Genomic DNA, 26,296 nt, shown 5'->3' with positions numbered 1-26,296 from the left:
GTCGGGTGAAGGTGCTCTAGAATCTCGAGAAATCGATTATTCAGGAGTGCATTCGGAAAGCCGCTCATAGATGCTGTTGTAGGAGCTGAGGCGCGATCATGTGGGGGGCAACCATTGCAGGCATGGCAGACGGCAAGGTCATCGCGGGGGGCATCGAAGTCATCCCAGGCACATTGACCATGGTGCCGTGGACCGATTCGGAGGGTGATGATCCCTCGTCCGCCGAACCAAATCCGTTATCCTCGTTGTCGAAGTCTTCGTCGTGTGAAGCAATGGGCTGTTGCCCATCCTGCTGGGCCTCGTGGATTCGCCGATGTCTGTTACGTACAATTAATATCATCGGCATGTCGAGTGGGTGTCAGCTCTTGAACTTACTGTGCCAAGTTGTCTGACCGAGAAAAGGCCTTGTTGCAGTACGGACAGGGATAGGGCCGCTCTTGGGTGTGAGTTCTCACGTGCCTAGAGGATGTATGTTAGTCGGCGGCCACAGGAATGAGAGGACAGAGGCTTCTGCGAATTCTCCTAGACAGGTAGAAGAAATTAAGAAGCCGCTATATATAGATGGCTGCAGCTTACCGTTTGAGGTGCTCTAATCTCTTGAATAGTCGTCCACACGATGGAATCGGGCAGGAGTGTGATTTCTGAGGATATGGGCCAAGCTCCATCATGGTAGCACTTCGAGCACGACGGACGGGACCAGGTGCGTAGCGCTCTGCCTTGTTTGATGCACTGTTCTGAACAGATGCGTCCAATACCTCACCACTGGGGAGAGGCGCTAGTTCATCCGGTGGGTTTGCAAGGGCCAAAGGATTCTGCTCGGCATTTTCTTCCAGACTTGAAAGTGGGGTACTGTTGCGAGACATCTCATGCAGCAGGTTCTTTTGGGGAAGAACCGCAGCACGGTATCCATTGGCAGGCCGGTGACCCAAGTGGTGAGATTCGTCCACTTCCGGCACCGGGGCGACAGAGCTTGAAACGGAACGACGAAGATCGCTTGGTCGATGAGCTGCGTATGCCACAGGTTGGTTGGGTGCGCTCGTCGCCTGGGTGTGCGTAGGAGCAGCGACGCTAGTGACACTCGGAGGAATGGAAGACCGGCGTCTACGTTGCTTATACGTAGGGGAGCCCTCTATCACCGAGTAGACGTTTGACGGAAAGGTCCTCGTAGGGGGTGGGTAATGAGCGCTGGTGAGGTTCGATGGAGGAAGCTGCATCATTGGATTGAACGTTGTTCCGGAGGTTATATCAGGGATGGCAGTGTAAAGACCAGTGTCTTCATTCGCGATGTATGCCGGCTCGGCTCCAAGATGAGAGCTGTGCTGAGGAGGTGTGACAGGTTCGAAGGACAGACCACGATTGCTGTAGTCCTCATATTGGGAGGAAACGAACGATGGAGCCGGCGAGTACTCGACGAAGGTGGGCATGGAGGCATGGCGCTGGTGAATGCGAGCAATAGGCATCCCGTTGCGGTCGTACTGGTAATGCCCGTATTCTGCTTCGCGCTTAATAACGCTCTGGGCCAGGGTGGTTGGCATAGGAATCGGGTTGTACATCGCCGGATTGCCCGACTCGTCTTGAAGTAGGGGTAGCGCCGGGGGAGCCATCTGGGGAGCCATCTGGGGAGGAGGCATAGCGTCAACGGTCCGAACCACTGGGGAAGCGGGTTGGCCATATGTCGTACTTGCGTGTGCAGCAAACGAAGATGAATTTGCTTGTTGAGCCTTTGTGAGTTGTTCATACAGCGATTGAGATGAATCGAACTCGAAAGACAGAGCAGGTTCGCTGACCGCAACAGTGGTCGCCTCCTGCCCCATTTTCTCCCGCTTCAGATCACGTTCCAGCGCATCAAGAAACAGCCGGTCGTGCGGTACGCTATACCAGTAGAAGACCTTCTGCTTTTTCTGGGTTCGAATGCAATTATTCTTGTAGAGGAAATCGAGAAAAGGGCTCTTGGGTTCTTCTAGAGTGGCATCAGTTCCGGCCTTGAGGTTCCGCAAGTCCGAGAAGATACCCTCCTCGAATTTCTTCGAGTTTTTCACGGGGCGCCCGAAGGCTTGGAATCTGAATGCGAGGCATCGCACGATATCGGTGCCCGAGATGTGAAAGAGGTTGTTCCTGCCACAAATCAGTCGATGCGCCCTCCGCCAGGGTGTGATACTGTAGCCACGACTAACCAAAGGACACAAGAGATATAATCGCCAGTAGGGAGGAGGAAGCGCCGAATGAGTTGATCCGCATGCCAGTCCACCGGGGCGGAGAGGAGGAAGTACTTCACTACACCAGAAACAGATCATCAGTCAAAAAAGGAATCTAATGAAGGCTAAGAAACCGGGGATGGAGGCGACAGCAAGAAGAGCGAAGCTGGCATGGGATGACAGTCGACTCACAGTTGTCAACTTGTTGTAGTGCAACCTGCGCATCATGCGGGAGGCTCTGCTGGGCTTCTGTCGAAAGCATAAACGTCTCTGGCTTTTGAGGAGGTGCCATAGGGGCACCATGTTGAGGATACATGGCGGCTGTAGTGGGGGGGATGTGATACAGTGACCTGCAGAGGACATGATCAGCCAAATGGTGGAATGGATGCGTGTTTGCAAGCATCGCTGCAAACAAAGAAAGAGGCACTGGAGTGGCATTCAAAAGAGTCTGGTTGGCAGCGGTGCGACACCGGTTGGGCCGAACAAGGAGTAGAACGCACCGTCACGGCAAGGCGTTAAATAAAGCGGACACACCACGGCTTCGGGGGGATGAATCAAACAAGAACCCGAGATGGCGATAGAAGTGCTTGAGCAGATACTGAGCGACCCAAGATGAAACACGGCAGGCTGTCCAAACACGGAAAAGAGGTGCCAGCCTCTTGGTACAAAGTGGTGGTGGTGGTGGTGGTAAGTAATAGTAGTACCTAAATAGATAGGCGGAGCCGACCCTCGTCAACAACGGGGTAAAGGAAAGGCAGGAAGAAAGAGAGCAACAGAGAGATGAACTGGGCCAGCCCGATTACAAGACTCTGGGGATAACTCGCACGGCGAAATGGGAAATGAAACGAAAGGAGGTTGAGGAAGAAGGGGAAAAAAACAAGAGGCCGGTCGCGATGGGAGAGGAGGGAGAGGAGGGGAAAGAGGAAGAGGAAAGGAAGAAGGAATGCTTTTTTACAGCGGTGATGAGGTACAGGTCAAGTAGTAGTAGGTATGGAGGGCAAGTCAGTAAAGGGTAATGGTAATGCCAATCGGTAACTAATATAATAATAAATAATAAAATCAGGAAAGAGAACAATAATGGAGATGGGCGATGATGATGATGATGATAATAAAATCAGGAAATAATAATTTTTTTTAAAAAAACAAAAAAAAAAAAAAAAAAAAAAAAAAAAAAAAAATTGAAATAAGGAAAAGAAAAAAACAAATAATTTTAAACGACCAGCCAGTGTAGGCACTTCTTACTTACGGGGGGAGACTGCGAGGGAGGGAGGAATTCAGGGAGTGCCGCCGACCGAGACCCGCGGATCGAGTCGCCCAGTGGAAGCCTTCCTCAATTCTCCTTCCCCTCCCTCCCTTTGGCCTTTAGGTTTTCCCAAGTTGGTTGGGCTCCGGGAAACGCGCACGGCGAAAAAGTAGGGCTTTTGACTGGGACGAAAAAAGCGGAGACTGGCGCCAGGGACCGACTGGATGCAATAATAATTCAGGGAAGGACTCCAGCGAGTACGGTAAAGGTCTGTTCCCGTACGGAGTCCTCAGGACAGCACGGAAAGGAGTGGGGTCGCAGGGCCTCTTCCGGCCTTTTTTCCCTTGGGCCCGGCGGTAAGCCAGGTAAAATACCCAGGTATCTGAACGGTCATTCTTACTGGGTACTGGGTACTAAGGTAGTACTATCTAGGTACCTATGGAGTATGGGGTCATGTATCAGCTACCTAGTCGATAGGTAAGTAGGTAGTTAATCAAGCGTTCCTGCGACTATGGCTCCCTCCAGGAGCTTATCTGAGTAGGTTCTCTTAGATAGGTTGGACTACCACCTACCACCTATTTACTACTGGATACATGTGAACTCAGCAGTGGTTTACGGAGTAGTTATCTACTAGTGATACCTCGTACGGAGTACTGACCATGGTACTTACTCACCAGAAGGAGAAAGAGCCGGGAGACTGAGAAGGCCAGAGTGGGGCTTCCGTCGAGTTCCAAAGATTCCATTCCATCATCCTCACCGTCTACCCACTGGCTGGGTCAAGCCAATTCATCCGTTCTTCTTGCCGGGCCCCCCACCCACTTGGGTTAGCCCGCGATAGTTGCTAAACTTATCAATAGTCACGGAGAATCCGAGAAAAGAGACTGCTCAAGAGATAGATAGACACACACACCTGCAATCCCCTTATGAGCAAGTCAATAGCTTCAGCTTATGCCGAGGGTCGGCCGTGACCTCTTCTTTCGCCCCGGCACGACCTCGGCGGGCGTTCTCTCTCCTCTCAGCATGACGACCGGCTTCGATTCGATAGCGCCTTGTTTCCGACGAACGCTTCTTCTTGAAGATGTTCTTTTACATCACTCTGCCGGGTTAATCACTGGCTTCCCAGGTGTGGGGGACGTATGGCTAACCTTACCGGTAGAATTGGCCAACGCAATATGCGAAGTGGGGATATCTAGCCCGGCCTACTGTACTTTAGACTCTTGGGGTTATTTAGTAAGTTAGAAGACAGTTAGTTATGCCTTGGCCGGCTAAACCGCTACAATAATACAGAGAGGTATCCGGCTCTTGGGATATCGGATATGCAACCAGAATAAGACATCACCTGAAATCTCCGTGGAGGGACCTCAATAGTGCTCCCAAGTAGGCTCTGTTTGTCGGCATCCGATATACGCATCAGAGGGTCCAAAAAGGAGAGGTTCGGGAGAAGCTCCTTTTTGCCGTAGTTCCTTTTGCTCATGGGTGTAGAATCTACTATCTATGTACGGAGTACCTAAATATCCATCTATGCTATACAGTTGTCGTGGTATCACTACTATCCAGTGGTGTGCCTACCTAGGCGTGCACGGGGCTATGCACCTACATGCCTAGTACACACCACCTGCTGTACTGTTCGAAAAGCGATTCTTTGTTGGCGCCATTCATTTGGGGGCCATTTGCCAGGTTTTGGGCCTCTTCGGGCGGTTACAGTCCAGCATCCATTTCCCACGCCCACCATGGGCCGGACCTGACTGCAGGTAGGATAGATGGTAGGTGCATATACATGTCCCGGCGGCTACAAGTCTTCAGGCTCTGTCAAATAGGAGCAAGGAGATGGTGGTTGCTTAACCGCCCAGGATATTTCCAACCCTCTCTTTTGCCCTGTGCGAGCCGTGCTGCCGTGCTGCCGCTGGTCGAGGTTGCAATGGACAAATGTGCAGCAGCGCTGGAGTGGACCCAACCTATGCCAAGCCTGCACCCCCGATCAAATTGGCGCGGGAAACAATCGTGAAGCATTCGCCCCTTGTTTCAAAGGCCCAGTGAGCGCTTACCCCCTCCGCCAATGGGGGTGGCGTTTTCTCCCTGCCGGCCCACTCCCCCAGTGGCCCCAACTGTGCAATCCACCCTCTCCAGTGATGATGATGATGATGATGATGATGATGATGATGATGATTGATTGATTGACTGATTGATCGATTGATCATTGATGGTGTTGTTCTGCCTCCCCCTCCTCCCTCGGTGCCAAGATAACCGACCTCCTCCCTGCGCTGTATGTAGGGAGTAGCTACGGAGTACTCTGTAGATATCTCATATATCTCCTTCTCAATATCATACTCTCATTATCTGGCTGGATGGTTGCGGCGATCCTCATCGGATGTCAAGGCAGTGCAATTGTCTTAGTAGGTACATATGTGCAATCTGTATGACCATGACCATGGCCATGGACCTGTACCGACCACCACCTGTCTGACAGGTGATTTCTATGCAGGGTTGTATGCGGGTTTCCGAACAAGGAACTCTTCAGCAACTGCTTGAGGGTGGAAGGCACCAAAAATAGACCGACACATCTTACGTGATCGCTGGACTGTGGCGCGATGTCCGGAGTATATACCAGCCACTAACTAGTACAGAGTACAGAGTACCTATTGTACCTAGTTCGGACACTTGGTGAGTATTGCTACTGCAGGTTGGTGTGCCCTCCAGCGTCAAGCGCCGGCAGCAAGTGTATGTAGATGACTCCATGGCCCTAGATCGAGATTGTCGCGCTGCCACCACCAACAAGACAGGCAGATGACCAACTAAAAGCCTAGCCTCCCCCCTTCCTACCTACCTACCTAAGTAAGCCTGGCGGCTATTGGCGGGACTTTCTTCTCGTCCGTGTCTTCGGACGTGGATAGATTGCCTGGGTGATGGATCACCTCGAAGATATTATTTACCTAGTAGTGAGGGGATAGCCAGGGTTGATGGCCGCCATCGCGAGGCCCGTTGCCATTGGCCGACCGCCGCTGTCTACAATCAAGAGTTAATATCGGGTACAAATGATCGCGATCGACCACCAAGATTCCATTCTGCTTCTGAACAACATACAGGCAGAGATTTAAATTAAATTGCCGTGAGTATGGGGGCGGGAAACCCACGCTCAATTTTGAGACCTTCAAGGTTTGGTCCGTGTCCACGATTATAATTGTATATCGAGATTGCGATCGTACTTCTGGAGTGCCCAGATGGCCACAATCTCTGATCTGGTATGGTGTAATAGTAACTCCGTACAGTAGCTAGGACGTGGTACAAAGTACAAAGTACAGTCCAGTACGGAGTAGTGGCGGCTGATGTCTAACTAACTGTGTAAGTATGTAACTGTCCAAATCTCACTGGTATGTCAGCAATGATAGTTATAATAATGATCGCCATGACCGCATACCAGTGTGAATCAATCAATGCCGACCGGTAGGAACGAACGCGGTAAGCCGAATGATCCATCGGCTGCCAACTCCTTCCTACACTACTATCTATCTACTAGATAATAACTAGTTAACGCGAATGACAAATAATGGAACGGCGGTGATGCATAACGTCCTATCCCCCGGGGTGGACATAGTAAGACATAGTCAGGCACCATCAATATCATACGGTCGAGACGTTGAGCTTCAGGGGGTGATCTGCGCAACCCAAAGGCTGAGAATGGAAAACGGCGAAGCTTAATCACCACGGAAGCCTTACGGACCAACAACACCTACCTAGATACCTGGCTGGGATCCAACCTCCAACTACTTCCAGTGAATCCCGTCCTATCCCTCCCCTTTTCGCCCTGACCGTACGGGCAGACAGATACACCGTACGGATTACGGTGTAAGTAGTATACACGGCGTGTTGCTTGAACGGCTCCCCGCCCATTGGCCCGATCAATAAGATCATTATGTAAGTCAGTGATCTGCTCCACATTTTCGGCCGAAGCTGAATGACTCCCTGCACAGGGCTGGACTGCAGAGAGGCCAGAGCACAGGGCACTGGAGGCTATCTACTGACCAGAGACTGTGTATGGCGTATGCCGGAAAAGGGGCATCGCGATGGGGGGGAGGGGGAGGAGGGAGAAGCCCTTTCAGGAGAGCCTAGATATCCAGGGACCACAAAGAAACGACAAAAATAGCCGGGCGTGATGTGATGTCTAAGGCTCCATCCAACTCCAAGCCTCTGATGTGGCTCTAAGCACTGTCATCGATCAGGGACAGTGGGAAGAGACCCCTTGCTAAAGGCAACTTAAGTGGCCACCGTGAGAAATTCTCCGATGACCCAGCCAAAATGCCGGGGGCTGGTTGCTGCATTGGGAGACGGCCGATAGTCCGAGGGTCGCCGACAAGCAACAAGTCAGTCGGGAGGGAGGAGGGACACTGGACCAGATCGTGATCGTGGCTCTCTAGTACTACCATCAACGGAGTACGATGCACTATCGGCATCCAAGGCCTTCTAGTCGACGCCCCTATGGAGCCGACTACGTACGTACGTACTCACTCGTCGGGACTTCTAGCGTTCTACGAAGTCGAGAAGAAGGGACGAGGGCGGAATGGGGCTTGACCTCTCGTGGATGGCTTGATGGACGGGGGAAAAAACGGTGGGGAGAGCACTGGAAGCAGGACACCCTTAGGCGTTAGCATCCCAATAGTGCCATCTTCTATGGAGTACGGGATAGTGCTATCTATCTATCTAGCCAGCTCCCCTGGCGGTAGAATCCTTCCAGACCCTAAAACCGGCACTGCCAACCCGCATCGGGCAACTGAGTCTGGATTCTATGGCGTTCTCGATTAAATTACCCGTCGCTTCTGCCGACGGTGGCTCATGGGAATCTCAGATGAATAGAATACGGAATACATACGGAGTATAATAATATAGTAATAGTAACGGCCTTTGTTATAGTGCTATCACTCTGAGTCGTTCATTGTCCACACCGTGAAGATGGATTGTATTAATATTCAGTATCTAGTAGTATCTAGAATCTAGTCTCTACACCAGACGCCCCAGTCCTCTCCGTTGTCGCTCGGTTCAACGGAGTACTAGTCGATTAGTTAGTACCTGCCTAGCATAGTAGTCATCACCATAGATACCTACCTACCTAGATAGATAGATCCTGTGGATGAAATGAGTCAAGGGCATGCTTGTCCCGCTTTGTGCAACGGGCCTTGGTTTGATCGGCCGTCCTGAAACCATCTAGAAAAGTCCAGCACAGTTCCAAACTTCCGGCATCACTGACATTATTCTCACCTGGAAAATTCCACCGACTTCGACGAGTTGACTCCGGAAGTCGGCCCAGGTAGTAGGTAGGCCCAGGGAGCCCAGGGCGATCAAACATCGTCCGGGCCAAACGCTAGGTCCGTAAATCCCCTTCCCACAATCTAGATACAAGGCACCCTCTGATCTGGATATCTATAGCTCGTCTATCACACCCAGCGATGAAGCTAAGTGGGCGTAGTGTACGGAGTAGATGCTGAAACCTCCCAACTTGAGAACGTGCGGGGGAGGAGGTTGGGGGCGCATCTGGTTTTACTGTCATGCCATTAGATAGCTAGTGGGATGCAGACTACTAAGCATGCAGTACTACTACTAGTATGTAGTACGGAGTAGATATATAGCTAAGTACTCTGTATTTACTTACGGTGTATGTGCAGCTTGCGTACAGAGATGGACTGAATGGCATCAGTCAGTACCCATCTGTTGGCATCCCCAAGACCTCGTTCTCAACGGGAGTCCTCCATAAGAGACCTTCAGAAATCAAAAAGGGGCTTGCTTGGGCTATCCCGAAAAGCGATATAAAGCCGGAGACCCTTCCAACAAACTTCCTGCAGGCCCTAAAGAATGGTCGGGCAATGATCGTGACGGGGGCAGAGGAGAGGGCCTCAGTCCGTCCCGACTGCCGAGTTCCCAAGTCGTCCAAAGTCCAAGCTCCAAGGAACCCAATCAGCCGATGGAAGAAAAGCCGGATATATCGGAAGAATGGGGCCGATCAGCGGTCTTGTTCCGGCGCCTCGCCGTTTAAACCTCGGGCGCGGATTTTCCACCCCGTCAGTGATCAGTCAGGGCCAGCCCAGCCGAGAAAGCTGGAATTCGGCCTCCGTGGGCCGTGGAGTTGAGTACGGAGTAGGCCGTAGTAGATACAGGATGGATCATTATTGGAGCCAGTTTTGGTCCGTGTTTACTGGTTGTGTGGGTTCGCTGGCGTGGGATGCCCAGTGAATGCTCAGGCTATAGATCGACCGCCTGGGTAGTTCAACACCTCCCCATAGATAGATACCTAGATACCTGCTGCTGACTGCTGACTGCTGACTGCTCGATATTAAGGACCACCGATGGCTCTCCCAACTATCACGCCGGCTAGCCCAGGAACAGAACGCCAAGAGGGGACAGGCTAGCGCTAACGGCGGGGATTACGCATTCTTGCCCACGTTCCTGCATTCTACTTATGTGCGGTTGCGGTGGTCCTAGGGAACTTCCTTCTGGGGCTAGTACTAGTAGTGATAGGCCGAGAGTGCTGTACTTCCGTATCCAGAGTACTTACGCTGTATTAGCAGATAGCGGTGATTGTGGACTCCGTCCAGCCCGCATCATGCTACATACAGCCTACCGCAAGCAAGGCAAGGCACGGCACCGGACCAGCCGACAGTCAGCAGTGGGCTCCAAACAGTATCGGGGCCACTCAGAATTCGGTGGACTTCCGCTATGGGGGGTGGGGGAGGGGGGGAAGGGAAGGAGAAGGAATCATCACGTCAAGTCGGTGGAAATCCAGCCCCCCCCCCCTGAGAACTGAGAAGTGAGAAGTGCGAAGTGCGTCGAGAAGCGAGGATGATGAATGAGGGCTACCGGTTGCGACTGACTCGTGGGAAGCGAGCTAACTGGCGGCGAAGGTGTCAAAAGGACGCTGCTTGGAATGGTTACGTGCAGATTCTGAAACGACGAGGAGATTTACCCTCTCCTCTCCCGCCTCGCCCGCCTCGCGGATGTGTGGTTCGCACATGGCATGAGCTTGCAGGTCTTTGGGAGAAAGAAGGTGTAAGTATCTACTATCTAGTAGGGACCTCCTAGATAGCAATGACCAACCAATTCCAGGGTATAACGGACCCAACAAATCAGGACACTGAGCAGAAGCAACCACCACCGAATCTGGTATCTGTTATTAATCCGTCCGTGGTTTTCTTCCCCGTTCTTTCCTCCCCGGCGGTACCTGCCCTGGTACCTGGACTAGTAGGGGATTGAACCACGGAACTGCCACCCGCTCTAACCCAACCAACCTATTAATATCGGGGTCTCATGCAGGTACCGTCGACTTTACCAGGCTAGCCTACTAAGTACTACTACTAACTACTAGATCGATCCTGACTAAGTAGGCCGCTTACACTACCTACTACTAGGAGGTATACTTACTCCCTTACGCTTAACTACGGACTACGGATTGGATAGATAGATGGGGTGAGGAGGGCCCGAGGAACTGCTTCACACTTAACAGTGGGACGGCCATCCACTAGCAGCAGATCGGTGTGTGTAGCCGCACATTTCGCAAACTCAATCATATCAGCCCCGGCTTCTAATCCCTACTAGGCTGGCCTCCGCCGAGGGTCAACGGGCAAAAATCAGAACAGAGGGGAAAGGAAAAAAAAAAAAAAAAAAAAAACAAAAAAAGGGAGTGTGATGTGACGGATCAGAACACAGGCTAGAGCACCCCCGACTCAACAATGAGTGATGAGTCTGCGCACGGAGTAAGTACCCAGACCCAGACACAGACACAGCATGCAAGGCAGTATCTACCTAGTGTCTAGTAGTGGTTACTGACGTGTGTCTTACTGGTCGTTCTCCAGTGGAAACATACTAACGAGTGCTAAAATGTCTTGTTTACGTTCGGGCCATTGTTATTCGGTCCGCTCTCCTCCGTATACGAGATGGAGACGTTCTATTTTTGCTCGATAAGGAACTAAGCAGGCGTTCTCAGATCTATCTAGGAGTATCAGCTGTTTATAGAAAGCATCGGGCGGCTAAACCGACCAACCTCTGGGGAAACTCCCGCTGCGCTTCCATGCTTGATCAGCACCTCAAACGTCCTAACGACAACCCGCTGTCTCAGATTCGGGGGTCTTGTTCTCAAACCTTAGTTCGACTCGGGGGTTTCGCCAGATCCGGAACAGCGCCCTGGGCCTCACACATAGTTTGGAGCCATTGGGACGTGCTTCAAAAGCTGGTCTCAGGCATTCGGAGCAATAAGGTTTGGGCGAGCAAATCAGGAGCTTCGGGGTGGGATCAATGCTGCAGCATGGACGTCGCCGCCATCTCGACGGCGTCGACGCACTCGATACGAGAGGGGGCCGGTCGGCGCTCTGTCATTCCCTTCGTGGATGCAAATCCAGAACCCGATCATCCAACCTATCACAGCACCTCGGGACCCGGTCGCCTCCACGCACTGTCGTCGGGGCGAGATGGTGAAACAACAAGCAGGAGGAGGCAAGGCGAAGGCGAAGGATTGGCAGGAAAGCCCCTCATGCGAGGAAACCACCCCCCAGTCTCCCACAGTCCCCTCTTCCCGGGTTATCGTCATTACTGGGGCTAGAATATGCTCAGTGCTCTCGATAGGTCGAATTTGAGCACGGAACGTGGAAGGATCTGACGAGATGTGGTGTCAGGCATGGCTATCGACTTCCATCTAGCGACTTCCACGTCCGCGTCCCCCCCGTCCGCGTCCCCGTCCTCCTCTGCCTCTGCCACCTGTCGACCGGCGTGGCCCTTGGATGGCGGCCACATCTCGTTTGCTAAGGTTGAGAGCGCCACCTGCGAACTTTCCAATGGAGGGACCTCCAACACCGCGTTCCCTGCGTTTGGTGCTTGTGCTCGAGGACTTCGGCGCCGGTTTCTCAAGAATGATGCCGTTCTCCCTGGCTTCCCGTCGTCGCTTGTCCTCCTTCATGCCCGCCTTGGCCTTGATGCCTCTCCGGTGCGAAGAAGGCATGTTCTGCTTATACAGGGACGCCTTGGCCCCCAGTTCTTGCATCCGCAGGTCAAGGGCCTTGATGCGGTTTTTGCCGGTTGGCGCAAGTTCGGATGCCGAGTCCAGAAGATGGGATTCCTTGAGAAGTCGTTGCAGGGCGAGATCGTTCTTGAGGTTGTCAGCATCGGTGGCATTGTCCTCGCCCTCGGCATCTTTGTCCTTCTTGAGGCGTTTGACGGTCGTCTGTTCTACAGAGGATGGCGGTTTCGAGGTCTTGAAGATCGAGGAGTCAGTAGGGAGCCCTGACTTTGGGTGTAGATATCTCGTAGACGTACCATGAACGCTTTCCGGGCTTGCTTATCCATCAGGGCCTGGGTCTCGGCGTCCCGGTGTTCAACGACCTCGACTTCGTTTACCTCGTCGTCTTCGTCGGAAACACCACCCCATTCGGGCTCGGATCCAGACTGTTCGGGGCCTTCATCCTCGCTCTCCTCTTCAGATTCGTCACCGCCAGCAACCTGGCCTCCGGTCCCCTCCTCCAAGGGTTGAAACTGAGCCTCGAAGAATTTGCGAAAAACATCCTGATAGGACGCATCGACTGGTGGCTGCTGCGGGATGCCTTCGTCCTCGGATGCTGTAGCCCGGGACACGACGGACGCGTCTCTCTTCCGTTTCCCGACCATTTTCCTTGCCTTTCGTGCGGTAAGAAGTGAAATCCCCGGAGGCCAGCGGAAGGGAAAAATTAATGCCAGCAGTGACGACCGTGCCGTAGTTACATCCGCTTACCTAATCGCCGTCCAGGGTCGAGCACGTGCGATAAGATAGGCCGAGCCCCTCCCTCGTGGGATTTCCTCCACCAAACAGCAGCCAACAACTCAGTTCAGTCAATCGATTGGAAGAAGAGCAAAGCACAATGACCAAATTCCGGCCTTGTATCGATCTCCACTCCGGTCAGGTCAAGCAGATTGTCGGCGGAACGCTGAGCAATGTGGCCTCGGACCTGAAGACCAACTACGTATCCAAGCTCCCCGCTAGTCACTATGCAGAACTGTACAAGAAGCATGACTTGCGCGGAGGCCATGTCGTGAAGCTTGGCCCCGGCAATGAGGAAGCAGCACAGGAGGCACTTCGTACATGGCCTGCCGGTCTGCAGGTTGCCGGAGGCATTACGGACCAGAATGCTCAGTACTGGATTGACCAGGGTGCCGAGAAGGTGAGCTTCCCTCCGTTCTAGCCTACGCGCATTTTGTTCTATGCGCAGCATTGGGTTGATATAGCCTCTCCTGCTCCCTGAACTATCGGGATTCTGTGTCTTGTGGCATATTGCTTTCCACGGATGTTTGCGCTTTACCTTCATCATTGGCATAATGCTGACTATCTCCCCCATAGGTCATCATCACATCCTTTCTCTTTCCCGAGGGCAAGTTCTCTCTTGAGAGACTAGAATCGATTCTTTCTGCTCTTGGAGGTGATCGGTCCAAGCTGGTCTTGGATCTGAGCTGCCGTAGAAAGGACAACACATGGTTTGTGGCCATGGACCGCTGGCAGACCATTACCGAGATGGAAATCAACAAAGGTAAGCACCTCGCCCCTAAGTCCCATTCCACAATCCTCCACTGGACTCTTGCTACTTTTCTTCTCCCCCTTTCCGCCGGTCTTCCCTTTATGCCCTCGTTCGAGCAGGAAGCTAACCAAAGCAGAATCAATCGCATTGCTGGAGCCTTATTGCTCCGAGTTCCTGATCCATGCTGCCGATGTCGAAGGTCTGCAGCAGGGTGTGGATGAAGAGCTGGTCGCCAAATTGGCCGAGTGGTGCACGATCCCCATCACATATGCCGGGGGTGCTCGGAATCTCCGGGATCTAGAAAAGGTTCACAACAGCAGCCAAGGGAAGGTGGATCTGACCATCGGGAGTGCGCTGGATATCTTTGGGGGATCTGGTGTGACGTTCGACGAGTGTATAGGGTGGAATCAATCGCACTGAATGAGTGGGATCCGGGGGATTGGCTCCATCCATGGGGACATGCACACCGATGTATATATACATGCTACACAGACGCCGACGCAGAGAACCACTACCGTGGCCAACAAAGAAAGGCTCGCGGGAAAAGCAATTGTGATTGAAAAGAGCTGCCATAGCGAAAGAACACGCGAAGTCGGTCTCCTCTCGCAAAGGCCGGCCTCAGTTAACCCCTCCGACAGATCCCCTCCTAGAAAAGAATGACGCGGACCAAGGCACACAACCGTCGCCCGAAACGGCTTAGCGCCCCTCCCGGAGCGGCGCCTGCGATCCTCGACATCATCCATCCATCGCCAGCAACGGCCTCATCCCCCTCGACCGCTGAATCACTCCCTCACACTCCCTCACACTCCCTTATCACCGCCCAAGATGAAGCCTGTCGTCTCCGTCCTGAACGCGTGGTCCTGGTAAGTCCGCACTCTTCCAGCCCCAATCCATGCTGGATACCCAGTACGCCCTCCAAGCTAACCACTCTCTCTCACCCCAACCCCAGCGTGGTCATCTCCCTCTTCGCCATCGTCATCCTCTCCGTCCTGGGATCGCTATACCAGGTTCGTCTCTTCGTCTCTCCCACCCCCAATACGCCCCGAACCATTCAACTAACCCACCCGGGACGCACCAGCGAGAACACCCGAGCTTTACTGGCTCCGAAGGCGAACCGGAAGATGGCGCCGCAGTCGCAGCTTCGATCTTCACCGCCGTGCTTGTCTACGTCGTATGCACCCCCTCCCCCCCCCCAACACAACCCCGAAAAAAAAAAAAAAAAACATAAAATGAAACCCAGAGGTCTGATTGCAGTTGTCTATGATAGGCTTTCTTCGTCTTCTGTGCTTTCCAGGCCTATCTGCACATGAGAAGCCGTAGGGGAGGCGCGATATCTTTGAACTGAATAAGCGGTGGTTCTGTTGTTCTTTTTTGCTTTCTCTCTCTCTCTCTCTCTCTTGAACCCTGGGGGTTTATGTGCTCGGTCTGCTATTGATATTGGTTTTATGGAGGGTGGAAGTTGAGAAGAAGTCGGGCGTTGCTAAGATGGTGTGATGGCCTGGTGCTGGTGCTGGTACTGTTCTCTGCTGTTCAGGGGAGGAATGGATGGTTACGGAGGGGTGGTCCGGCTAGGTCTGATCTACATAGGTCTGTCTGGGTAATGCTCATCTGCCCGGGAGCGGAGCAGAGCTCTATCGCTATACGATCCACCTAGTGAGAGAGGATCGCATGCAATGCGTATAGGCTATCCTCCAAGTCTATGTGTGCAGTGCATCGTATGATGATGATGGTGGGCATGGGACGTCTCCCTGGGCTGGTGCTATCCGTCAGTTTCCGTTGGCTTACGTTTGCTCTCCGCTGGAAGATTACTCTCCACAGCGTGCTTCATGTTTATTTAGATGTCTGTCTGTGAACTCCGCATGGGCACGGGCGATTTGCGGGTTGTATATAGCGTGTTGGTTCGAATAGAACTTCCTCCGCCTTTTTATGACGCTGTGATTTGTTCATGGACTCGATGCCATCTTTCTCCCGCGGATGGCCCCGTCTACCTAGTCGGGTGGGGAGGAGGGCTCATGTGCCACACCACACGTGGTATTCGTCTCATCCCCAAAGTATACCCTCTTGTGCCATGTATGTATGTCTATATGTACAATGCAATCTCCAATCCAGCCATTTTGGTATATGAATCGCTACTGACACCTGATTATGCCGAAGATGATAAAATGAAGAGCCAGCCACCTGTCTAGCCTTGAAAACCCCCTCACAACGCCGGATGTAGCCAACCAACCACGGAAAGAACTTTTATGTCCAAAACCACTTGCAAATCTTGTACGCATAATTCATGAGTGTTTCGCCTAGAACTCCTCGTCCTCGATCGGGTCCAGCATCTTGGACATGTAGGGGCCGTCCAAGGTGTAGCCCAGCCGAGCGTAGTAGCTGCGCACTCCAACGCCCGAGATAACACTGATCTTCCGGCTGCCGTGCTCCTCACGAGCAATCCGCTCGGCCTCCTCCATGAGGAGGGTTCCGAATCCACGATGCTGGAACTTGCGCGGGTCACGTCCGTGGAGAGGAACAGCAGATCCGTACACGTGCAGCTCGCGCACGATACTGGTCTGCTGACCCGTGAATTCGGGCCGGAAGGTGTGTGTCGGACTGCACTTGCGAAGTCGCAGGAGACCGATCAAGATATCCTGCTTCGGGTCCTCGTAAGCAAGGAACGTTTCCCAGCCGCCGTTAGCCGTGTAGTCACGGCGGATTAGCTCCACCTGCGAGGGACGGATCTTGTTCTTGACCTCGTTGATACCCACCTCACGGGTGCGGACGTCTCGGCAAGTCGTTCCGAAATCCTTCATCCGTGCCAAGGCAAGTTCGCGCAGGTTACCGTTCTCGACACCCGAGGTCACCAGGGGCATCGGGATATCACGCTGAACACGGTAGATTCGGGTCCACGGGGGCACCAGAGCGAGGATACGAGCCACCAGATCAATTAGGGCGTTCGGGGTGTAGTTCTTGTAGCGACCCGTCCTCCAGAGTTCGTAGAGACCGGTCCCACGAATGACCAGGGTGGGGTAAATCTTCAAGCCATCGGTGCGGAAAGCCGGGTTCTCAAAGTACTCCTGGAACTGGAAGAGATCACGTTCCATCCCCACGTTGGGTAGATCAGGCATCATATGACTGACCACCTTGAACCCAGCATCCTTGGCGAGTTTGAAGGTCTCGGCTACTGCGGCGACTGTGTGACCTCGGTTCGTGTCTCTGGCGACATCTTCGTACAGACTCTGGACGCCAATCTCCAGTCTTGTGCACCCATAGCGCAGCATGCTGCTCAAATGCTGGTCCAGACAGTAGTCCGGCCGCGTCTCGATCGTGATTCCCACACATTTCACGTTACTCATCTCACCGGCCAACACCGCCTCATCGACGTTGTCCGTCTGGTACCCACTCAGCGCGTTGTGAAGCTGGGCCACGAACGACTCACGGTAGTCTTCCGGGAGCGACATGAACGTGCCACCCATGATGATGTATTCCACCTTGTCCACACTGTGACCGAGAGACTTGATCTGATCCACGCGGCCTCGAGCCTGCTCGAACGGGTCGTAACGGGCGCGAATGGCGCGCATCGATGTTGGCTCATATCCGGTATACGACTGCGTAGAGTACTCGAAATCGGAATCCGGGCCACCGGGGCAGTAGACGCAGATGTTTCCAGTGTATGCGATATGGGGACAACGGTGGGGTTTGCTCATTACCGCGACGACCGCGATACCGGACGACGTTCCTGGTGGGGCGAGGTTAGCAAGGTCTGGACATGGGAAGGGAGCGCTGCGCAAACATACTGATCGGCTTGGCAATCAACTTGGGCAAGATGTATTTCTTGTAGTGCTCCGGAACGGCGGCGATGATGGCCGTCAACGGGGGCTGCGAGGCCAGGGCATGCTTTTTGGCGACTTGACCCCGCAGCTTGTTGAGGTTGATGTCTCTCTTGGGTTTGGTGGGATCGCGCTGCGACTCATACTCCTGGATCAGAGCATTCGCAATATCGGAGCAGGCTCTCATGTAGCGTTCGTTTTCAGGGGCCAGTTTGGCATTCTTCTTGGGTTTGGTGGGTGGCGGCACAGTCATGGTGACGGTCGCCATGTTGGAGGGTTGGGAGGGAGGCCACGCAGACACCCTTTTTTTTTTTTTTTTTTGCAATAGCCAGATAGGGGGAGAGAAAGGGAGACAGTAGATAGGCTCACAAGTCCGCTTGGACAGCAGCTGCAGGTATTGGTCCAACAGAGAGTAGTGAGTAGACAGACGGACTGGCAGTACTTCAAGTCGCCCGGGAAAAAAAGCGCAGGCGGAAGCAAAGCGGCAGCCGAACTCGACCGCCCGTGACAAGTCGGATCCGCGTAAAGCCTTGTCCCGAAATCTCCCAGAGCTTCGGTCCTCAGTTCCTCAGTTCCTTCACTCCCTCCCCCTCCCAAAAAGCCAACTCTTGCACGTTCTCTGTGCTCTCCCCTCTCCTCTCCTCTCTTTCTCCCACCCCCCCCCCCAACTTGGACACTTCCCCCCTCCCCTCAGGGTCTCTTCCCCTCCCCAGCAACCATGCAGGCTTTCCGCCGTAACACCGCCTCTGCCCTTCGCAATGCTGCTGCCACGCAGCAGCGCGGATACGCTGCCTCGGCCAGCCCGGTCTACTCCCAGACTGTCCACAACCTTCGCATAAACGCGGAGACCAAGGTTCTTTTCCAGGGCTTCACCGGAAAACAGGGAACGTAGGTTCCCCCCCCCCCCCGTCTCCCGAGGCGTGATCGTGCATGAGATGCTGACGTTGCTGTTTTTTTCGCCGGTCCGCAGTTTCCATGCCGAGCAAGCTATCGCCTATGGTATAACCACCTCTTCCTCTTCCTCCATCTGCGCCAATAAAATCGGCCTGTCCGGTGGTTTCACATAGGATGCTTACATCTGCTAGGCACCAAGGTGGTTGGTGGAACCAACCCCAAGAAGGCCGGTTCGATGCACCTTGATAGACCCGTTTTCGCCAATGTGCGCGACGCCGTGAAGGAGACTGGCGCTACCGCGTCTGCTATCTTCGTCCCGTATGCATCCGCTGCCTAGCCGACGATGTCAGAACCCCTGCTGACGAATGTGATGATAATTGTAGTCCCCCCTTGGCCGCCAAGGGTATTGAGGAGGCCATCGAGGCCGAAGTACCTCTGGCTGTTTGGTAAGCGCCCCGTTGATCTTTTGGGAAAGTTGGACCGGTGCTAACGTGGGAGCAGTATCACCGAGGGTATCCCTCAGCACGGTATGCCTCTTCTCCTGCTGGGTTCCCGCCTAGCGCCGAAGATCCCTGTGTGGCGGGCGACGGACTGACCAACAATCGACCAGACATGGTTCGTATCACGGACATCCTGAAGACGCAGAACAAGACCCGTCTGGTGGGCCCCAACTGCCCTGGTATCATCGCCCCTGTAAGTCGCATCCACCCGATGATCCTGTAGCAGCGAGTTGATATTAATTCCGCTTTTTCTTTCCGCTACGCTAGGGCCAATGCAAGATTGGTATCATGCCTGGATTCATCCACAAGCGTGGCCGTGTCGGCATTGTTTCCCGGTCCGGCACCCTGACCTACGAGGCCGTCAACCAGACCACCCTGGCTGGTCTTGGACAGTCCCTGGTCGTCGGTATCGGCGGTGACCCGTTCTCCGGCACCAACTTCATCGACTGCCTGCGCATCTTCCTCGAGGACGAGGAGACCGATGGTATCATCATGATCGGCGAGATCGGCGGTAGCGCTGAGGAGGACGCCGCCGAGTTCTTCAAGGCCAACAACAAGCACAACAAGCCGGCCGTTGGCTTCATCGCCGGCATTAGCGCCCCTCCGGGCCGCCGTATGGGTCACGCCGGAGCTATCGTCAGCGGCGGCAAGGGTGGTGCCGACTCGAAGATCTCTGCTCTGGAGGCGGCCGGCGTCGTGGTCGAGCGCAGCCCCGCAGCCCTGGGCAAGGCGCTGCTGAACGAATTCGTCAAGCGGGACCTGGTCTAGATGGAGGGATCGGGGGTCTGCCCCCCCGTCTATGCTTAGACAGCTAACTCCCTTTTCTCTGTGTGCGTGAGCCATGGCGGCCCCTTCTGTACTTTTTGTTCGATATCTGGTCTTTCCCCCCCGGTTCCCCGTCATATATCTATCTCCTTTGTTTAGAGATGCAAGGTAGTAATTAGGTTCCTATGTAAATTTGTCTGCAGTCTGGTTCAGGAGGGGGGATGGATGGGGAGACAGCTCCGGTAGGACGTAGTCTAGGTAGGTACGTACATACGTACCTATCTACACCCTGACGGAGTCCGAGTACACGAGGATGTACCTAGTGGGGGACCTGGCAAGCCACGGCCGAGTCAAAGGCCAGGGAACGACGATCCATCCACTAGCTAGATATCTAGTGCCCAGGGAAGCCAGCTGGCCAGAAGTTAGTACAAAGAAAGTATCACCAACCGCGGTCTGTCTGTCTGTTTGTCTACTATCTACTTACTCGCTCGGACTCGTTCTTCCTGCCGCGCCCGGTCCTCGGCCGTGTTTGATCGACTGGCCCCATCCATATTGCAGCCAATTATACCCAGGCTCTCTCTAGTCTCTAGAAGCAAGAATAACTAAGTAATGTTCCCCCTCCCTCCGTTCTCGTCCTGCACAGCGACATTGCATCATGGGTTTGTTCGTTCGACTAGCGTTGGGTCCGGCAATCAATCTATACAACACTAGCAGCACATCTCCCCTCCCTTTAGCCCTCCCCTTTCGGCCCAACACATGCAGAGTGCCAACTATCTATCTATCTATCTATCTCCCGTGTACTCCGTAGGTCTGGTCATACCTACTCCGTTGACGCTTACGGAGGAGGGGAGTCAGTCGTCGGCTTCCCGAATCCGCCTCGGGACCAACCAGCCAGGTATCCCTGCTAGACTTTTGACTAGATCCGTGATGTGATTGATGGCTGCCAGCTATCTATGGACCGTACCTACTTGGGACTCCGTCTTTAGTCTCCGAGATCAACCGCACCTAATATCTATCCCCTCGCTTAGCGACATGACGGAATTGCCCACCTGGAAGAAGTGATGTGATTTAATATCTACGATATCTATTGAATCAACCCCCTCCCCCCACACACACACACATGTGCACGGAGGAGATACATGTCCCGAGACTTGTTATTATCATCATCATCATCATCATCATCATCATCATCAACTTCACAACACGGCAGAGAGGAGGGGAGGTATCCGCAGGAACTAGACCAGGGGTGTAGATGAGCTGCCCCTCCTCTTGCTGTTGGGGATCCATATCTACCACGGAGCACTAGGTATCTAGGTATGGAGACTATCTAGGAGACGTTACTCTGCATCTAGCAGCCTAGTGACTTGACCTAGACAGGGGGTGGGGAGGCGGAACTCGTCATCTAGCCTGCATGGAACCACCGTGTTAATTACTATGTCTATGTATATGGATGGATAGTAGAGTAGGAGAGGGGGCCATGGCCCTGTGGTGATTAAAATAGATCGCGTGCAGGGGAATCTCCCGGGGAGGGGGGGGTGGCACACCACAACAATAGGGCGAATGTGATATTGAGGTGACGGGAGACAATAATGGAGGGAGTCAGGCCCAGCCCGAAAGCCGGACAAGTCAGGCAGGCCAGCGAGAGCATAATACGTAGGGTGTAGAGAATAGACTGGATGGCAACCGGTTGTGAGAGTTGATCGGGAATCCTCCTGTGGTTCTGTCGTCGTTGTCCGGCCTTGGCTGGGCCTTGGCCGGGCCTTGGCTGGGCCCGGTGCCGAGATGCCTGGATTTTCGGGCAGGGTTGTTTCTTTTTTCTTTCTTCTCCCCCTCTCCCCTGCAGGTAGGAGTCTAGGAGAAATGCATGATGTGGATGATGTATGTAGGACGGAAGATCCCGGTTTGTTCTCTGACAGATGGTGGAAATGAATAGTCACCGACTGCTGCGTGTAGTATATACATAAGTACCTACCTACTATTTCCAATATAGATCTCATCCATAGTATATACTACTATATCAATCCCGATGGTTGACCGCCCGTCTTTCGGTGGCGCGCCAGCCGTAGATCATCGCCTCCACTTTGGAAGTTAACCCAAGACAGATTCGACTACCACTGGGACTATACACTACTAATTAGATACTACTAGCTACTACTAAGTCTCTATCCCCGCTGGTAGAAGGTAGAAGGTACTAGATAGATACATCCGACTATCGCTGGAATCCGGGCTGGCCAGCCTGATGGATCGTCGTCTCGCCTGATGATTAGCCCGATAGTAGTCTTCTTCTTCTTGTTGTTGTTGTTGTTGCTCTTCAATGTTCAACCAGCAAGTAATCTTCTTATCGGCCCGCTTGGCGGGTTTTGAGAAGGTTTGGGTTTGGGTTTGGGTTTGCTTTTTTCCTTCTTTCCTTTTCCTTTTTCTTTTTCTTTTTTTCTATTTTTCTTTCTTCCCCCCCCTTCGATTGCGATAAATGTTTTTTTTTTTTTTTTTTTTTTTTTTTTTTTTTTCATCTTGCTTGTTGTTGTTGTTGTTGTTATTCTTTTCTTTTCTTTTTTCCCCTTTATTTTTTCCCGATTGAAGATTTGATATAGAAAAGAGAGAAAAAGAATGGAGTGTACCTACTCCGTAGGAAGTACCGGTATACCCGCCCCGATCTACCTCATCAACGACCGACACTATTGCGATCAGTCTGAGACCTTCTTCCCTCCTCTTCTGGCATGGACTGCGTGTCCGGCCTCTCTTTACACTATCCTATTCGGTCAGTGACATGCATGGATGCCTCGATGCCTCCATCCCTCGCGGTCTTCGTCATCCCCCTTTCTATTAATATGCATCCGGGGGTCGATGCTTGGTTTCGCCTTTAACCCGCCTCCGATCACTTCACCACCACTACGTACCGCACGGCTCCTCATTGCCCTGTCTACCTTGCCTCATATTTAAGCTTAGGGTTCCGTTATACGGTAGACCGGGGCCCCCCATCCGGCGGTGACGGTGGAGTTCTTCTCCGACCTGCTACGGTTCTGCCCTGCGCGGTCTCTGGTACGACCCCGGGGGGGAGAGCCCTCCTGCCCATCCATGACTTCACGTCGCTCTCTCCACCCCCAATCCCACAGTGGACCGCGCCCCACGAGGCTGGCCAGCTTGTCAATTGTCAAAATTTCAATAGAGTCCCTTGGGTGACCGCTGCCTGGGCATGGTGCACGATTTTTTGGGCCTTTTGTCCTCCAGGAAAATCCACAGCCCCCTCCCCCCCCCCCCAATTAGTATGCAGACGGGGCCGATGTAGATCTCCAAGATCCATAACAACCCATTAAATGAGGGTCTGCCAATCAGGCTGGTCTGAGATTGCTCATACTGGACTGTACTGTACCCTCGTTGGTCCTGGTCCTGGCCCGGGTCCCGTGCATCATCATCAAGACATGACGACGACCAGGGGCAAGGGTCCCTTGTATCCTGAATCGCCAATTGACCTGCCTTCCCGCTTCGCGTCGCATCGCCCTCCCTGTTGATCACGCTTAGCAGTTGCTTGAGCGGCATCCTTTTCCACGCACATGGGCGAGCTTCGGGCTCGGATGCCCCACGGGATATCCGTGGCCTTGCATTGTCGCTCACCACCACAGCCGTGATGGCGCTTGAGTCGCCCTTGCCGGCTTCTTATCACGGGCTCCGCTTCCATCTAGACCATCATGCACGACAAGCCCACCGGCGCCCTGAAACACACCACTAATCATCCAGAGGGGAAGGGAACTAGGTAGGTAGGTAGGTCTGTCAGCTTGCAAAGTACTCGCGCTAGCCGCTGTCCAGGATGGCCTGTAAAGTATGCTTTTTCTGGAATTTCATCACCGCGCCGGGTCCACGTCATGTATGCAGATCTTGGTATGCCGTAGTTCCGCCCTTTTTTGCACTTGTTATCCTCGGATGCCCGACGACTGGGTCTCTTGGATGTGACCTGAACTACTGGGTGCCAAGCACGGCCGGCCGAAGAGATACTCCTAAATCGCGCCGTCGTTCACACCTTGGCGATAGGTCCTGCACTTGCCACCCACATGTATCCCCTTTGGGAAGGTCAATGGATGTCCCTCCCCCATCGACAATGCTCCGCAGTGGAGCAAGCCTGCCTCAGCGCCCTGGTCAGGCCCCGAAGATGTTTTGGTGCAGAGATATATTAAACATAAACCTCCGGGCCATAAAGTGCACTGGCCGCGCTCATGTTTCTGCCTGCACATCCAGCGTTTTCCCCTTCAGTTCCTTCAGCGCTTCATAGGTTGGCAACTTGCTTCGAGGCTGGCCCCCGAGACATCTCCACCACCATGTCTTCATCTTCAAGCAGAACAGACCTCGAAAAGGCCCCCGAAACACACATCACCCCGAGAGAGTATGACTCCGAGAAGGAATCCATCTCCCCGCAGCCTTCAACGCTCGAGGGTCAACCACTCGAGAAACCACCGCATCACATTTTCACACGTTCCCGCAAATTGGAGATGGTTTGCATCGTCTCGCTAGCCGCCATCTTCTCCCCCCTCTCCTCAAACATCTACTTCCCCGCGCTCGACGAGGTGTCGAAGGTGAGTCTGCACCGCGAACGGTATCGCAAACCTATCAGACCCCGGATGTTGACCGTGGCCTACATAGTCCCTCAACATCAGCATGTCCCTGGCAACCCTCACAATCACGGTGTACATGATCGTCCAAGGCCTGGCGCCCAGCTTTTGGGGTTCATTGTCAGACGCAACTGGTCGACGTCCAGTCTTCATTGGAACATTCATCGTTTACCTAATAGCAAACATTGCTCTCGCTGAGTCCAAAAACTATGGCGAGCTGATGGCCTTCCGAGCTTTGCAAGCTGCCGGCAGTGCGGCCACCATATCAATCGGTAAGTGCATTCTGATGACTGCATCAAAGCAGCATCCGGCTAAACCATGAGTCCCTAGGCGCCGGGGTCATCGGTGATATCACAAATTCACAGGAACGAGGAAGCTTAGTGGGCATCTTCGGCGGAGGTAAGAATAGCACTCCAATCCCCCAAGGGACGCGCAGTATGACAGAGCTGACAAGAGCCAAGTTCGCATGCTTGGACAGGGAATCGGGCCAGTCTTTGGTGGTATTTTCACCGACTATCTCGGGTATCGATCCATTTTCTGGTTTCTCACGATATTCGGAGGCGTGAGTCTAGTGTCCATACTGATCCTCCTTCCGGAGACATTGAGGCCTATTGCTGGAAATGGCACTGTTAAGCTCACTGGAATTCACAAACCATTCATTTACATGATCACGGGCCAGAAGGGTGCCATCGAGGGTGCGGAGCCGGGAGTGAAGAAGACAAAAGTCACCTGGCGCGCCGTGCTTGCTCCTCTGACATTCCTCATCGAGAAGGATGTTTTTATAACCCTCTTCTTCGGAAGTATCGTATACACTGTGTGGAGCATGGTGACGTCAAGTACCACAGACCTCTTCAGCGAAGTTTATGGCCTGTCCTCCTTGCAGATTGGATTGACATTCCTGGGCAATGGTGAGGATCATATTCCCGCTCGAAAACCTTCCGGTTGGACGGTTGCTCATTGTGCACTGCAGGGTTCGGATGCATGTCGGGATCGTACTTGGTCGGATACCTCATGGATTATAACCACCGCTTGACTGAGCGCGAATACTGCGAGCAACACGGATACCCAGCTGGCACGCGTGTCAATCTGAAATCCCACCCAGACTTCCCCATTGAGGTTGCCCGGATGCGCAATACTTGGTGGGTGATTGCCATCTTTATCGTAACCACGACTGGGTTTGGGTTCTCCCTGCGCACGCACCTCGCGGTCCCCATCATCTTGCAATACTTTATTGCTTTCTGCTCAACCGGAATCTTCACCATTAACAGCGCGCTGGTCATTGACCTTTATCCGGGAGCCAGCGCCAGTGCGACGGCAGTCAACAATCTGATGCGGTGCTTGATGGGAGCCGGTGGTGTGGCTGTAGTGCAGCCGATAATCGACGCCTTGACCGCGGAATGGACCTTCCTCCTGCTGGCTGGTATCACTCTTGTGATGACCCCGTTGCTGTATGTGGAAGATCGATGGGGCCCATCCTGGCGACATGCTCGCGAGCGGAGACTGAAAGCGAAGGCCGATGCCAGTGCGAATTAGAGTAAAGATGTCAAAATGATTAAAGTGTGACCGTGATAGCCAGTATTGTTGGTGTTGGTATGGTTTTCTCCTCCAATGTAGCCGATGTCCGGGGTCAGACAGCTTGGGGTGGGTGGGGGTAGTACTAGTGGGGGGGGGATCGCTCGATGGCAGATGGCAGATGGCAAAGAATATATGCACTAGATAGAAGATAGAAGATTCGGACGTGACTTGTTGGCGGTTCCCCCCCTGGCAAA

General features: G+C 53.4%; 7 protein-coding genes across 7 annotated transcripts; 4 read left to right on the top strand and 3 right to left on the bottom strand.

Annotated features, from left to right (window-relative positions):
• Positions 1-64: 64 nt before the first annotated feature.
• steA (sexual development transcription factor SteA) lies at positions 65-2,511 on the bottom strand (the record flags this gene model as incomplete). The annotated part of the gene is made up of 5 exons (XM_025539636.1): positions 65-317; positions 376-459; positions 577-2,115; positions 2,175-2,274; positions 2,388-2,511. The coding sequence occupies 5 exons, from the start codon at positions 2,509-2,511 to the stop codon at positions 65-67; spliced, it is 2,100 nt and encodes a 699-aa protein (XP_025395810.1).
• A 9,480-nt stretch (positions 2,512-11,991) lies between these two features.
• On the bottom strand, positions 11,992-13,095 carry BO70DRAFT_416115 (uncharacterized protein). Its single transcript, XM_025547389.1, has 2 exons — positions 12,727-13,095; positions 11,992-12,664 (listed from the first exon to the last, which is right to left on the bottom strand). The coding sequence occupies exons 1-2, from the start codon at positions 13,072-13,074 to the stop codon at positions 12,110-12,112; spliced, it is 903 nt and encodes a 300-aa protein (XP_025395809.1). The 5' UTR covers positions 13,075-13,095; the 3' UTR covers positions 11,992-12,109.
• Positions 13,096-13,259: 164 nt separating this feature from the next.
• Positions 13,260-14,485, top strand: BO70DRAFT_365509 (1-(5-phosphoribosyl)-5- ((5-phosphoribosylamino)methylideneamino)imidazole-4-carboxamide isomerase HIS6). Its single transcript, XM_025544085.1, has 3 exons — positions 13,260-13,604; positions 13,781-13,967; positions 14,092-14,485. The coding sequence occupies exons 1-3, from the start codon at positions 13,305-13,307 to the stop codon at positions 14,373-14,375; spliced, it is 771 nt and encodes a 256-aa protein (XP_025395808.1). The 5' UTR covers positions 13,260-13,304; the 3' UTR covers positions 14,376-14,485.
• Positions 14,486-14,780: 295 nt separating this feature from the next.
• On the top strand, positions 14,781-15,300 carry BO70DRAFT_299462 (uncharacterized protein; the record flags this gene model as incomplete). The annotated part of the gene is made up of 4 exons (XM_025539642.1): positions 14,781-14,818; positions 14,905-14,962; positions 15,034-15,126; positions 15,223-15,300. The coding sequence occupies 4 exons, from the start codon at positions 14,781-14,783 to the stop codon at positions 15,298-15,300; spliced, it is 267 nt and encodes an 88-aa protein (XP_025395807.1).
• An 850-nt stretch (positions 15,301-16,150) lies between these two features.
• Positions 16,151-18,020, bottom strand: BO70DRAFT_343701 (Elongator subunit ELP3; the record flags this gene model as incomplete). The annotated part of the gene is made up of 2 exons (XM_025541427.1): positions 16,151-17,676; positions 17,735-18,020. 2 exons carry the CDS (start codon positions 18,018-18,020, stop codon positions 16,250-16,252), a joined length of 1,713 nt encoding a protein of 570 aa, XP_025395806.1. The 3' UTR covers positions 16,151-16,249.
• Positions 18,021-18,485: 465 nt separating this feature from the next.
• BO70DRAFT_355666 (succinate--CoA ligase (GDP-forming) subunit alpha) lies at positions 18,486-19,929 on the top strand (the record flags this gene model as incomplete). The annotated part of the gene is made up of 7 exons (XM_025541906.1): positions 18,486-18,655; positions 18,738-18,766; positions 18,853-18,979; positions 19,045-19,107; positions 19,163-19,188; positions 19,272-19,354; positions 19,429-19,929. The coding sequence occupies 7 exons, from the start codon at positions 18,486-18,488 to the stop codon at positions 19,927-19,929; spliced, it is 999 nt and encodes a 332-aa protein (XP_025395805.1).
• Positions 19,930-24,236: 4,307 nt separating this feature from the next.
• BO70DRAFT_432246 (MFS transporter) lies at positions 24,237-26,182 on the top strand (the record flags this gene model as incomplete). The annotated part of the gene is made up of 5 exons (XM_025548304.1): positions 24,237-24,491; positions 24,559-24,799; positions 24,858-24,926; positions 24,989-25,435; positions 25,498-26,182. 5 exons carry the CDS (start codon positions 24,237-24,239, stop codon positions 26,058-26,060), a joined length of 1,575 nt encoding a protein of 524 aa, XP_025395804.1. The 3' UTR covers positions 26,061-26,182.
• Positions 26,183-26,296: the final 114 nt, after the last annotated feature.

This window comes from Aspergillus heteromorphus (genome assembly GCF_003184545.1).
Source record: "Aspergillus heteromorphus CBS 117.55 chromosome Unknown BO70scaffold_31, whole genome shotgun sequence".
Lineage (NCBI taxonomy): Eukaryota > Fungi > Ascomycota > Eurotiomycetes > Eurotiales > Aspergillaceae > Aspergillus > Aspergillus heteromorphus.
Note: the sequence above shows the minus strand (reverse complement) of the source record. Positions and strands in the feature narration are given on the sequence as shown.

Bases quoted from the DNA above. Each gene is read 5' to 3' on its own strand.
- BO70DRAFT_416115 (XM_025547389.1), bottom strand. From the start codon at position 13,074: ATGGTCGGGAAACGGAAGAGAGACGCGTCCGTCGTGTCCCGGGCTACA. The intron at 12,665-12,726 runs GTACGTCTACGA...TCGATCTTCAAG, and splicing joins AAGCCCGGAAAGCGTTCATG to ACCTCGAAACCGCCATCCTC.
- BO70DRAFT_365509 (XM_025544085.1), top strand. From the start codon at position 13,305: ATGACCAAATTCCGGCCTTGTATCGATCTCCACTCCGGTCAGGTCAAG. The intron at 13,605-13,780 runs GTGAGCTTCCCT...TCTCCCCCATAG, and splicing joins TTGACCAGGGTGCCGAGAAG to GTCATCATCACATCCTTTCT. The intron at 13,968-14,091 runs GTAAGCACCTCG...TAACCAAAGCAG, and splicing joins CGAGATGGAAATCAACAAAG to AATCAATCGCATTGCTGGAG.